General features: G+C 36.1%; 1 protein-coding gene across 6 annotated transcripts in view; it reads left to right on the top strand.

Moving 5' to 3' along the window:
• Rok (Rho kinase) overlaps nucleotides 1-14,716 on the top strand; it is a 110,382-nt gene that overhangs the window by 2,334 nt on the left and 93,332 nt on the right. For all 6 annotated transcript variants that reach the window (XM_069842347.1, XM_069842345.1, XM_069842346.1 and 3 more), the window contains 7 exons: nucleotides 3,634-3,851; nucleotides 6,838-6,919; nucleotides 7,087-7,187; nucleotides 9,191-9,250; nucleotides 9,785-9,920; nucleotides 13,043-13,160; nucleotides 14,044-14,128. In XM_069842347.1, the coding sequence (XP_069698448.1) occupies nucleotides 3,753-3,851; nucleotides 6,838-6,919; nucleotides 7,087-7,187; nucleotides 9,191-9,250; nucleotides 9,785-9,920; nucleotides 13,043-13,160; nucleotides 14,044-14,128 (681 nt within the window). In that variant the 5' untranslated portion in view covers nucleotides 3,634-3,752. The remainder of the gene's footprint in view (nucleotides 1-3,633; nucleotides 3,852-6,837; nucleotides 6,920-7,086; nucleotides 7,188-9,190; nucleotides 9,251-9,784; nucleotides 9,921-13,042; nucleotides 13,161-14,043; nucleotides 14,129-14,716) is intronic.

Raw genomic sequence — 14,716 nt, 5'->3', positions numbered from 1 at the left:
CGGCCTTCCAAGTTTCTTTATTTTACACTTATCTTCCAACATTAAAACTGAAAAATTTTTTCGTAAACGATATTGAACACTATTCATTTTTTTTTTTTTTTTTTTTTTTTTGGAAACTAACACTGGTCACACTCACAGATGAATATAATATTAAGACTAAAACACCAAGAACGACCATTCTTATCTTTCCTCCATAGCATGTCGGCTGTTTCACTATTACGTCACTGGACAGCTGCGCACATGTTTCCCCATAGCTCGTTGAACAAAACTGTTGGTGGCATTTTTGCGTAAGGAGCAGAAACGTATAAGAATAATTATACAAGTGAAGAAACAGTATTTATTGGTCAGAGATAATAAATATCTATATTGTCCTTAATATTGCATTTTATTTCACCTCATTCATCCATGTAGTGTAAATTAGGCTGTATCATATTGTATAGGTCTCGCAAGCACGGAATACCGACGGAAGGAATGCAAATCAAACACTGCGATAAGGAAGAGCGGGCGACAGGAAAGGTCACGAGATAGCTTGAATGATATTCAAGAGTACAGTCGGAAGAGAAATGACATCAATAGAATCAGTCCTGCGTTGTGATAGTTACATTACGACTTTAGTTTGTTCCATTGCATGTGAATACGTGTCTTGTATCGGGCTGTATTATTATTTCATTCGTAAACGTATGTTGCGCGTTTAATTAGCTTCGAAGTTTTCTCTTGCTACGTTCTGTATTTCCATAGCGATGTCCTCATCTGTTCATCTTCTTGGAAGAGACAGTACTTCCATCGGCTTGCACCTCTTCCCCCTCGGCGTGCCTACATACACACGTCAAAACAGACAGCAACACCACCATTGCTTTTCGGCAATCGTTTCTTTTGCGCGCTATACTGATAGAGTATAAAAAATAATTTCATTATAAAATTTCATTAATCAGTGTCGTATAATTATTACAATGATGTATTTAAAACCCTAACATATCTGTCTCCGGTAAAATAGGGTTCTGTGTAAAAATTTGAGTTTAATAAATAAATAAATAATATTGCAGTTCCTCACATTTTCGTTTCGTGAGTTCAGTACAGTACTAACTTACTAGAGATCATTGTTGATAATTTTGCTAAAAATATTTGTCCTTCAGATGTAAGGGATGGAAATAGAGTAGCTACATTTTTCCATTGTATAATTTTCCGACAAGTAAATGAGGTAGTGATATGGAATGGAATTTATGGGAGAGGCACTATGGCCCAGCATTGCGACCTATTATGACCTATTGCGCTAACCCTCAAGCGAGGGGCATCCCCAAACCCACACCGGCTGACTACCAGTGGCGTAGCATGAAATTTTGAGCAGGGGAAGCTAACTCAAGTTGTCTTTCATGCAATATGAGAAAACGTATTACAAAAATACAGTCTTAAAATAAATAGTAGTCAATTTCAAGTCAGCAGTCGAAGATTGGTTGGAACATCGTAAGTAACACCAATAAGGCATGACCTCAAATGATACGTAGTAAAATATGATTTCACGGTTTACACATATCTCTTAACAAATAGACACGTATACGTATAACATTAGCTCACTCCCTGTCATACTTAGAGAAATCACAATATTAGTATCATTACGTAAGTATGCGTCTGTCTTTTGGCTGTGTCCTTCATTGACAGCAAGGGAGTCGGTCATTTGTTTTTTAAATCACACTTTTGTTCCTAAGTCAGTCTTGATAATACAATTGTCCTAAAAAAATTCAAGTAAATTAGTGTCAGGAACTGTTATTTCGCTCATTATTTATTACATCAGCCACAATGCACACTAACACTTCAACTGAACACAACTGACGAAAAGGGATAACTCGGAAACTACTTATTTTAAATGTTAAAGCTAGCTTCTTGCGAGCCTTGCGACTAGGGTAGTTTAGTTAGAAAGGGATGGAAAATCTGCGGGGTGGATTACACAGAAGAAACCAGTCTGCTTGGAAGCTGGTGTGTGCAGGCTTCTTGTTTACTGCTGCATCACAAATCATCCTGAGCTGCCGCATCACAATATTTAACGCGTAAATATAAGTTCTATTAAAATTAATAAATAATTTTCTTCATAAACTGCAGGTTTTTATGATGAAATTATTATTAACTGGGGAAGCTAAGCTCTTTAGCTTACATTGACGCTACGCCACTGCTGACTACACTAAGGTTTGCTCCATATCTAGGTTTCAAGCAGGCAACCCCCTCATCCTAGACCAGTCCCCTCCATGCTGGCGATCGGGGACTGCTATGGAATGATGAAGGAATTATGTAGATGCCTAATATTGGGGAAAATGAGAGAACCCTGAAAAAAACTCCAACTGCGACCTTGTCTGCCACAAGTGTCAGTATAGATTTTTCGTTTTTCAATGAAAAATCCCAGACTTGACCAGGATTGGAACCCGGACCGCCTGGTTAACAGATTTCTGCAAAATAATGTTTAATCAATGTGTCGGTGACCAACTATTATGATTTTTTGAGCTTACAAATTATTATAGCCTACTTAATATTCTTTGGTTTACACAAAATACTTTTTAGTTACTTACTTACTTACTGGCTTTTAAGGAACCCGAGGTTCATTGCCGCCCTCACATAAGCCCGCTATTGGTCCCTGTCCTGTGCAAGATTAATCCAGTTCTATCATCATATCCCACCACCCTCAAATCCATTTTATTATCATCTTCCCATCTACATCTTGGCCTCCCCAAAGGTTTTTTTCCCTCCGGCCTCCCAACTAATACTCTATATGCATTTCTGGATTCGCCTATATGTGCTACATGCCCTGCCCATCTCAGACATCTGGATTTAATGTTCCTAATTATGTCAGGTGAAGAATACAATGCGTGCAGCTCTGCATTGTGTAACTTTCTCCATTCTCATGCAACTTCATCCCTTTTAGCCCCAAATATTTTCCTAAGCACCTTATTCTCAAACACCCTTAACCTATGTTCCTCTCTCAAAGTGAGAGTCCAAGTTTCACAGCCATACAGAACAACCGGTAATATAACTGTTTTATAAATTCTAACTTTCAGATTTTTTGACAGCAGACTGGATGACAAAAGCTTCTCAACCGAATAATAAGAGGCATTTCCCATATTTATTCTGCGTTTAATTTCCTCCCGAGTGTCATTTATATTTGTTACTGTTGCTCCAAGATATTTGAATTTTTCCACCTCTTCGAAGTATAAATCTCCAATTTTTATAGTTCCATTTCGTACAATATTCTGATCACGAGACATAATCATATACTTAGTCTTTTTGGGATTTACTTCCAACCCTATCTCTTTACTTGCTTCAAGTAGAATTTCCGCGTTTTCCCTAATCGTTTGTGGATTTTCTCCTAACATATTCACGTCATCCGCATAGACAAGAAGCTGATATAACCCATTCAATTCCAAGCCCTCTGTGTTATCCTGAACTTTCTTAATGGCATATTCTAGAGCGAAGTTAAAAACTAAAGGTGATACTTTTTAGTTACATAATTATATAGTTACATTTGTCTTTCATAGTTTTAATTAGCCTACATCTTAAGTGTTTGTTGAATATATAAATGTTCTACATATTTTTTTCAGTCAGTTTTAATTTGTAACTTTTGAAATGCTCAGTGATTTCTCTTTGTTGCAGTTTGTGTTTTGCAATATAAGTCTGCAACATAGAGGTGAAATAATGTTTTGCTGAGCTCACGCATATATATTTATTATATATATATATATATAGACAATCTTTATGCATCTTCTTTAAAAATGGATGGCATTAAGGATGAAGATCGCAAACGTCGTTTGCGGCAGTTGGAGGAGACAATACAAGATCCACGCAGCATTGCAAACGTGGATTGTCTTCTGGTAAGTAACAGAGTAATGTACTGTAAAATTCATATAACTGACAATTGAAGGTTTAAGTCTTTACCAACTTGTATTTGTTTTAATTATTATCAGTTTAGTCTTGGATGTACTATAAATTATAGACATATTATGCTTGCTGAAGGACAGTTGTAGGAAGAGCGATTTGGCCTCAGGAAGGGAAAAAGTACGGGAAATGCAAATGGAGTGCTGCAAACAATCGGCAAAAGATACCTAGAGAAGAATAAAGAAGTGGATATATACACCTGGAAAAGACTTTTGTCAGAGTGGATTTAAATATAGTTATCGGGGTCCTGAAGTAAATTTGTGTGGTTGGGGAAAAAGAGGAGGCTATTCAGTAAACTTTATTTGAAAGGCAGAATAGGAGAAGAAATGTCTGAAGGAAATAGGAAGAGGAGTACGACAAGGATGCCCGTTATCACCCATCCTGTTCAACATCTACTTGGAGGATTTAGTGAAGAACTGTTTTCAGAACATGGGAGGAGTGATAGTAGGAGAAAGAAGAATAAACTATATAAGATTTGCTGATGATATGGCGTTAGCAGAAGAGGAGATGATACTAAAGGATATGCTACTCGAGCTAAATGACAGCTGTGAGCAGTATGGGATGAAGATAAACTCAAACAACAAGAAGACCATGGTCATCGGAAGAAAAATAAAGAAGGTAAACTTGCGAATTCTAAATGAGGCAGTAGAGCAAGTGGACAGCTTCAAATACTTTGGGTATACTATAAGCAGTAACATGAGCTGCTGCCAGGAAGTCAAAAGGTGGATAGCAGTGGCAAAGGAAGTTTTTAAAAGAAAAAGGAACATTTTCTGCGGCCCTCTGGAAAAAGAACTAAGAAAGAGACTAGTGAAGTGCTTTGTGTGGAGTGTAGCATTGTATGGGACAGAAACATGGACATAATGATGGAGTGAAGAGAAATGACTAGAAGCATTTGAAATGTGGATATGGAGAAGGATGGAACATGTGAAGTGGACAGACAGAATAAGAAATGAAGCTCTGCTGGAAAGAGTGGGTGAAAAAGAAAATGATGCTGAAACTGATCAGGAAGAGGAAAAGAAATTGGCTAGATCACTGGCTGAAAGGAAACTACCTACTGATGGAAGGAATGGTGAATGGGAAAAAAGTTTGGGAAAGAACAAGATATCAGATGATAGACAACATTAAGATACATGGATTGTATACGGAGACTAAGAGGAAGGCAGAAAAGAGGGGAGATTGGAGAATACTGGGTTTGCAATGGAAAACCTGGCCTTGGGCAGAAAATTATGAGTGAATGAATGAATATTCTCACCCTCACATTTGGTATATGTATTTCCTACTTTGTCCATCAGATACATCTACAATATCACAAGATGCTGATTTGCAGATATAATCCGACCATCGGATCTGATCCCCTGTAAGATGTGCGAACTGAACCTTAATTCCTTTTCAGCCTCGGCAATTCATTTCTCTCCCTGTATTCCTATTTCTCTCTTTTCTATCCCTCTCTCTTTCTCTCCCCCACTACTCACAATTTTGAGCCTTCTTGCGGGACAGTTTATTTGCACTTGCAGTCCAGTGTTGTCAACTCAACATGAATACTGTAGCACGGAGTGGTGAAAGAAATATTATTAAGCGAGTAATATTTAATATTTATATAAATGAAATTATTTTAAAATGGAACCAAATCTACACATCAGGAATCAAAATAACCAGTGCTCTAACATTAAATACCTTACTCTATGCCGATGATCAAGTCATAATTTCCAATTCAGAGGATAATTTACAAAGAGGATTGTATACATTAAATAAAATATTAAAAGATTTTGGGATGGAAATTTCAGCACAAAAATCAAAAGTAATGGCATTTTTAGGACAAGACCCAGTCAGAAGTAAGATAATACACAATAACCAATGCCTCGAACAAGTGCAAAATTTCAATTATCTGGGTTGTGAAATATCTTATCAAAATGAAAAAGATGTGAACAAGAAAATTACCAAATTTACACAAATTCTAGGAATAATAAACAATGCATTAAAAGCTAAATTAGTACAAAAATCTACAAGAATAAAAATATATAATACATAGCATTACCCACCCTTTTATACGGAAGCGAGATTTGGTCATTAAAGAAAAAAGACATGAACAGAATCAAAGCAACGGAAATGAAATTTTTGAGGAGGACAGCAGGATATACTCTTTTAGACCGAAAAAGGAATGAAGAAATTTTAGAACAATTAGAAGTAGAGTCAGTAGAAGAAAAAATCAGCAGATACAAATTCAATTGGCTAGATCATGTAAGAAGAATGGAAAATTCAAGAATCCCAAAAATTATGATGCAATATAAACCTAGAGGACATCATCGACCAGGAAGACCTTTAAGAAGACTGCTAGATGGGGCCGAAACAGGTCTACAGAGGCCTAATTCGTGAAGGATGATGATGATGATGAAGTAATAGCATTTTGCATAAGTCAATCAGCGTCATTAGACCTACTTAAATTAAATTATGAATAAGTAATAATTAACCTTACAATATTATAAGCAATATTCAAGAGACATGCCACTGTTTAACGGAAGTTTGGCAACATCCCTATTCGGCAAGGTTCATGGCCTGCTGTTTGACGTAGTGGGAGAGAAACTGGTGGAATGGGGTGAGTAGAGGCTTTAACTTTTCCAAGAACGACGACAGTGCTGAAGGGGCATAGATCCGATGGTCCGACAATACATCTCTTTGCAAGTTAGAAACCTTTCAACACAACAGGTTCTGTTTTCCATCACTGTACAGTATTGCTGTTATCTGCTAGCTAGCCTATTAATTTGTTTTATATTTTATTATAACAACATTTAAAAGTCATATTAATATGTATGAAATTGTTTTAATTTCGTAATTTTAAAATCTTGACATGTCAGTATTTTACCGTACAATAATCGCCTAAGTGAGCACTTAGCCACTACATACATGCGACTTTGTTACTTGCAGGATACAGTTCAGGCGTTAGTTGCTGACTGTGACCATCCTTCTGTGAAGAGAATGAAGAATGTTGAAGCGTATATGAATAGATGTGAGTATATGTACGAATTAGTTTCTTTTAGATGAGTAACACATTTTTCTTACATTTTATTTAAGTGGCTTTCAACATGTCACCAGATTTCTTTGTAGACAAAATTATGTTGATGTAATATTGATTACTTGCTTAAGTTTGTTGCTATTTTTGTTTGCATCTTTCAGACGATCATGTAGCTGCGTCCATTTGTAAGCTTCGTATGAAAATGGATGACTTCTCACTCATTAAAGTTATTGGAAGAGGTGCTTTTGGCGAAGTACAGTTGGTAAGAAGCTTTGCTTTAACTAATCATCATCATCATCATCAGTAGCTCTACAACTCATTGCTGAGTCTTGGCTCCCTCAAGGACTCGTCTCCAGCCATCGCGATCCAAAGCTACCATCCTCCAATTTCTCACCCCAAAAGCTCTGGCATCACCATCCACTCCATCAATCCATCTCGATCTCTGCCTTCCTTTCCTTCTTGTCCCATCCGGCTGTGTTAGCATTACTCTCTTTGGGATCTCTGCCTCTTCCTTCCTCATCAGGTGTCCTGCCCATCTTAGCCTGGTTAACATTATGTATTTAGAGACTTCCACATCTTCATAAAGAGAATACAATTCTTGGTTATACCTTTTCCTCCACACACCCCTGTCACACACTGGGCCATAAACTCTGCGCAATATTTTTCTTTCAAAACACTGGAGAATTTGTTCATTATTTTTGTTCATAGTCCACGTTTCACAGGCATACAGTAGTACTGGTCTTATGAGGGTCTTATATAACGAGACCTTCACAGATCTTGATAATATGTTACTCTTCATACGTTGAATCAGACCAAAATAACATCTATTGGCCATCTTGACCCGTTGTTTGATTTCTTGCGTAACATCATTGTTCATTTGGACTTTGGACCCCAAGTAAGTGAACTGGTGTACTAATTCAAAGGTATATTCTCCTATTTTTACATCAGTTCTATTAAAATAACTACTGTCAGATGTTATGTATTTAGTTTTCTTTTCATTAACAGATAACCCATTTTCTTGGCATTTCTTTCGAGTGCTTTAACTAATACACAGATTTAAAAGGCATGATGAGACCGATAAGCTGATTTATTAAGGGAGTCCAGTGCTTCAGACCTAAACAAGCGAGCTTGTCTCACAGTGGTGCGCGAATGCGTGTATATGACTTGGGAGATTAAACTTCCAGTTGAGAACTCGTTCTCACGAAATAAAATAGCACTTGAGTGGAACTCTTCTGGGTCAAAACCGAACCAGTTAAGAGTTCTGACTTCAAAGGAGTGAGCTACGTCTCCTCTGCCCCCCCCCCCTTCAAACCAATATTTTAACACCTGAATATGGCTCATATAGCCAGTTTTATATAATAATGTAATATCGCCATATATTTAATGTTTTACATCGAATCATGTTATTTGATATTATTTGGGTTTATTTGTGTTGCATTATATATGTAACTTTATCATGCATATGGGCAAAAAATGGTTCTGATGATGGCTCAATAGAGCCGAAAACATTCAATTCAAAAATATATGTAACAAAGTATTTGAAAAACCAATAATTTTGTTAAAAGGATAAGCATAGACGGTATATGAAATAAAACTTTGATTGTTATTATTAATAATACACAGATATTATGCTGTGAGATTTTTTAAAGTGCTAGCAAAGGTTCAGCATTAGTTATGTTGGCTTCTTTCAACCTTTCCCTACAACGTACTAAGATTACATCACTTACTTATTTACTTACTTACAAATGGCTTTTAAGGAACCCGGAGGTTCATTGCCGCCCTCACATAAGCCCGCCATCGGTCCCTATCCTGAGCAAGATTAATTCAGTCTCTACAGTCATATCCCACCTTCCTCAAATACATTTTAATATTATCCTTCCATCTATGTCTCGCCCTCCCCAAAGGTCTTTTTTTCCTCCGACCTCCCAACTAACACTCAATGCATCTCTGGTTTCGCCCATACGTGCTATATGCCCTGCCCATCTCAAACATCTGGATTTAATGTTCCTTATTATGTCAGGTGAAGAATACAATGCGTGCAGTTCTGCGTTGTGTAACTTCCTCCATTCTCCTGTAACTTCATCCCTATTAGCTCCAAATATCTTCCTAAGCACCTTATTCTCAAACACCTTAATCTCTGTTCCTCTCTCAAAGTGAGAGTCCAAGTTTCACAACCATACAGAACAACCGGTAATATATAAGTATATAAGGGTGAACCATAAGTAATGTCATACAGATGTTCTTACTGTGTTGTTTCTGTTGCAGGTTAGACATAAATCCACTCAGAGGGTGTATGCAATGAAATTACTTAGCAAGTTTGAAATGGTGAGTTTATCTAACCAGTTTATATATTGTAATCAAAGGATTGCTCTTAAAGGATTGCCTCTTATTTTGTCTCTCAAATGTTGTTGTAGCTTTGGAAATGAAATGCACACATACTTGTATTTCCACAAGTCATGTTTATGTTTTAACCTTAGAGATGAGAGTTCTTATAAGATTGGTACAAAATGTTACTCCGATCACAAAATTGCATTTTATTTCAAATACAAACAAATAATTAGTCTCCGAAAAGGTCCAAAAATGCATAAATAACGCAGCTTGTTATCAAATTTTCCAAAAAAATGCAAAATAATGCACTCACAAATGGGTTTTAATTCACTCAGTTTTGTATGAAACGTGTCATATTAAATTAAGCAACATTTCTATCCAGAGGAAAAAAAGATGCAAAATCATGAAAATCCCGGCCCTAGTAATGGTATTTGAGAATTTGGTCCATCATATACGATTTATGTTATTGGGTTTTAATAAAGTTGAAATGTTCTCAGTGCAGATCATTGATTTAAACTTCTTTTGTTCCAGATCAAGCGATCTGATTCAGCATTTTTCTGGGAAGAGCGCGACATCATGGCGCATGCCAACTCTCAGTGGATTGTCCAGCTGCACTTCGCCTTTCAGGATACCAAGTACCTTTATATGGTGATGGATTACATGCCAGGTGAGCTGCATTGACAAGGATATACAGAAATAAATTTTACTTCCAAAGAATTAACTCTAGCTTTACAAAATTTAAAAACCAAGAAATCTCCTGGCCCCAATAACATTCATTCCGAATTTTTTAAACATCTGGCGAAAAAAGCCAAGTCTGTACTTTTATCCATTTTCAATTTATCATGGAACACCTCAGTTCCTGCAGCTTGGAAAAAAGCAATCATTGTACCAATTCACAAAAAAGGGAAACCTGCTCATGATGTTAATAGTTATCGACCAATAGCACTATTAAGCATGATAGCAAAAACCATGGAGTCCATGATCTCCAACAGATTAACTTGGTATTTAGAATCCCAAAATCTTTTATCACCAAGACAAGCCGGCTTTCGACAACTACACTCTACCAATGAACAAGTCATACGCCTCGGCCAAGAAATAAAAGACAGTTTTAACAAGAAAGAAGATACCTTGGCAATATTTATTGACTTTCAGCTAGCATATGACTCTGTTTGGAGAAATAAATTATTACTAAAACTCCAGAAATTAGGTATCTCCAGCAATATGTTCAGATGGATATCAGAATTCCTTAGTCAACAATTCATTGCCACTAAATTCAATAACTCACTTTCTAGTTACAGACAAACATATCGAGGTCTGCCTCAGGGCGCTGTCCTCAGCACAACTTTATTCAACATTTATATAAATGACTTACCCTCCCTATTAGAGGAATCAAACATGAAAACAGCACTATTTGCAGATGATATAGTTTTGTGGACTTCCGGATCTTACAGACATAGAGACAAAAATCAAAATTCTGCTCTTAAAGCTCTAAATCAACTACATGAATGGAATACATCAAATTTAATGACACTCAATTTAAGCAAAAGTAACTACCAAATATTTTCACTCGGTAAAAAAGAAAGAGAATTCAATATCCATTAAAATGGCCAACACCTTCCTAGGACTTATGAATCCAAATATCTTGGAGTTATTTTCGATAGTAAGTTAACATGGAGCAACCATTTGAAATACATTTCTGAAAAAGCTCGTAAAAGATTCTCCCTTCTAAAAAGACTAGCAGGAAAGAAATGGGGATGCTCTAGGAATACTTTGAACACTACATACAAAATGTTTATACAGCCAGTGCTGACATACTGCGGAGAAATTTTAATTACTTCACCTTTCATAAACGACATAGAATATGTTCAAAACCAAGCTCTCAGACTCATTACTGGTGGAATCAAAACAACTCCAATAGATTCTATGAGATTCCTCAGTAATATTAACAGCATCAAAATGACAATAGAGGAAAAAGCACTGATTCAATATGAAAAACTTATTAGATTACCAGGAAACAATTGGCATTCATACAGTCCTCTCTGTAGATTGAAAACTCAAAAAAGTTTCATATCCATTGTTCAAGAATTAAAACAGAAAATCAATATCCCGAATTTAAAAGAAAACCTACAAATTAAACCAAACCCTTTAACTCTATTAAATATGGAATATAATCTAAATTTAACAGAAGAAATACTGAAATCAGAAGTAAACACTGAAATACTGAAACAATTGTCTTTAGAGACAATTAATATTAGATACCCTCCATGAAACTGGCTTCATTTATTCACCGACGGATCCTTGATCTCCAGAGAACAAGGTGCCGGTGCAGGTGTTACGTGCTGTCTCTTCTCACTTTATAGATCTCTTGGATATGGAACAACAAGCTTTGATGGAGAAATCATTGCAATAAGTGAAAGTCTCAGGAATCTTCTATGCCACATCAGTAAATTTAAAAATGCAGTTATATTGTCAGATTCCAAAGCAGCTATTCTATCAATAGTCCCTAACACACACCTTCATCTCAAACAGCAGAAATAACTAAAATGCTCTCTCAATTAATATCACTCAATAAAAGAATTGTATTCCAATGGATACCATCCCATTGTGGAATCCTGGGAAACGAGAATGCGGATGCTTTAGCAAAGAAGGGCAGCAGTGCTACTTACAGACCTGTTACTAAATCTACGTATTACTCTGTGAAAAGATTTATTAAATCTACATACTTAGACTTCAACAAACAAAATTTGATAACACAATCCCAAGGGAAAAAATGGAACTCTCTGCATCAAAATCCACAGTTAATTCCCGATTTACCACGAAAATCGTCTGTAACTGCATTTAGATTGGCAACAGGCCATGATTGTTTGGCCAAACACCTGCATAGAATTGGAATATATCAGTCCCCTAACTGTCCATTGTGCAAGTCAACCCCACGAAACGACACACGACACTTGCCACAGCCAACCAGGCAGCCAGACGGCTTCTACGGAAACGAGTAGCCCACCACTTTGTTGGTAACAGGTTACGAGTCTCCCTAGCGCCACTACAAAAACGTGACTAGGACAGAACTGACCAGAGCACTGGACTCTCCACCTCTCATTAACATCTGCGAGGCATGGTGCTAACTTCACTTCATTCATTTCATTCACAATTCAACTGTTAGCGTGTACATGTTTCATATAATCATTTACAGGGGAAAATACACTATTGTTAGATGAGAGGGCAAACGGCTTTTAGCTGGGAACCTCGATCTAAAGTTAGTGAATTGCAAGTCGGGAACCAATGGAGGCATGGGATGCTTACCCTGCCTGCCATTTTAAACATCATTCATTCTTTCTTCGTCCCCTTTCATTCATCATCATTGTGCAAGTCAAACCAAGAAATGGATTCGGAACACCTCAAAATCTGTGCTTCAGTGGCTGGTCATGACAATATCTTTGAAAAATATTGGAGTGCAAGAGGTCAAATGACTTCATTGTCAAACGCCTGGCATTAGAAAACAACAACAGAAATAAATTTCAGTTTACCAAAACTTAAGATGCGACTTGGTGAAATTTTCAAGAACTAGATAGAAAAATGTTGTTTTACAAAATGTAATCCATGCCGAAGTACAAGTTTTCATGTACTTGGATTTCAGACAGGATAGCATTTCAACCCAGTTCATCTATATTTTGATCATATGCATGGGGTAGTGGAGCTAGAAATGAAGGGAGAAAACTGTTAAAAGGCTATTTAGGTACGTTTACATCAAAGGACTTGAGTAATTGTATATGTTGTCTTATGTTGCAGGTGGTGATCTTGTAAATTTAATGTCTAACTATGATGTGCCTGAAAAATGGGCAAAATTTTACTGTGCTGAAGTTGTTTTGGCATTAGATGCCATCCATTCAATGGGTTTTGTACATAGGTGAGTTCACATAGACAGTATGCTTGCTTTATATAATTTCTTTGTACTTGAGCATATTAAATTTAATTTGTTCAATCTATAGCTACACCAACTATTAATTACTGCAGTAATTCTTAAACTGTGGTGCGCATACCCTTGAGGGTCCAAGAGCTAATAGTCAGGATCTGGAAGTGAGTTTTCAAACTAAAATTTTGTTATTCATGAAAAATATAATGAAGATGCCGGTATCTTAATTTCCTTAAACGTGTTACAATTATAACTTCTCTATTGTTAGTAAAAATAATTTTTGCGGAGTTTGTAAACAAAATTGATATTTCAAATAATTTGTGAAATGAAAACTAAATAGCTTATATACAAAAAAAAAGATTTTCTTACCTTGTAGAAAGCAAAAGTTTGAAGTTAATGTGCTAAAGGGTCTGGCAAAATGCACCTCATATGAAAACGATCCTGGAACTCTGAAGTTTAAGAACTGTTAGATTGCTGAAATCTGGATGTTGAAGAAATATGTTCGTTATTGTTAAAGCGTAGGCTTTTGTATCTAACGACAAATCCTTATTATTTTTTATTAGAGATTATCCATATCTCTTAATATATTCTGAAAGCTCACAGTGTCTGCAGTTGTTTCCAGAAGAACTAATCTTGAAATATCTGCTAATTGTAGCTGTTTGATATATATTCGGATGTAGTTACTATTATTATTATTATTATTATTATTATTATTATTATTATTATTATTATTATTATTATTATTATTAATCTGACGATATGCAAAGCTATGAAAGAATGGAAAGTTCTGGTATCAATGATATAATTCCATTTTTATTATTATTTTTTTTTACAAATAATGTTACTTGCTAATCTGGAGTTTTATGCTTTATTTCAGAGATGTAAAGCCAGATAATATGCTTCTAGATAAGCATGGTCACCTTAAATTAGCTGATTTTGGAACCTGTATGAGAATGGATGTTGTGAGTATATTTATTGCTGTGTATGACTTGAGGCTTTCCCGGCGTTTGATATAGAATAACTCTTCTCGGGTTCTCAGCCAGGTGAGTTGGAGATTAGCTTCCAAGCTTTCGACGGCTAGCTCTGCCATCTTCTTCAGGGACGTCCCTGAAGAAGATGGCAGAGCTAGCCGTCGAAAGCTTGGAAGCTAATCTCCAACTCACCTGGCTGAGAACCCGAGAAGAGTTATTCTATATTTATTGCTGTATATGAATATTATTAGACTGGGATTACGATCAACATTCATTTGAATTATGTTTCGTTATGGTGAGGTTCATTGAAGTTTGATAAATACAAACTCTTGTATTTGATTACGGTTAATGTTAAAATGAACGAATGCATAACAGCGCTGATTTGACATTACCAAGATCTAGCTTCCATAAAAACAAAGAAACATAAGTTGAATGTAATGCAGTCACGAATTTTCACCTCTTCTTTCGTTGTAGATGCCGCCATATTGGTACTGAAATATTAAATAAAATAATAGTCATTAAAAATTATGTAATACAAGGAACGATCTTTGATTGAATGCGTCAAGTCACATGAATATA

This window comes from Periplaneta americana, chromosome 12 (assembly GCF_040183065.1).
Source record: "Periplaneta americana isolate PAMFEO1 chromosome 12, P.americana_PAMFEO1_priV1, whole genome shotgun sequence".
NCBI classification, from domain to species: Eukaryota; Metazoa; Arthropoda; class Insecta; order Blattodea; family Blattidae; genus Periplaneta; species Periplaneta americana.
This window is presented reverse-complemented; position numbering and strand designations above follow the sequence as displayed.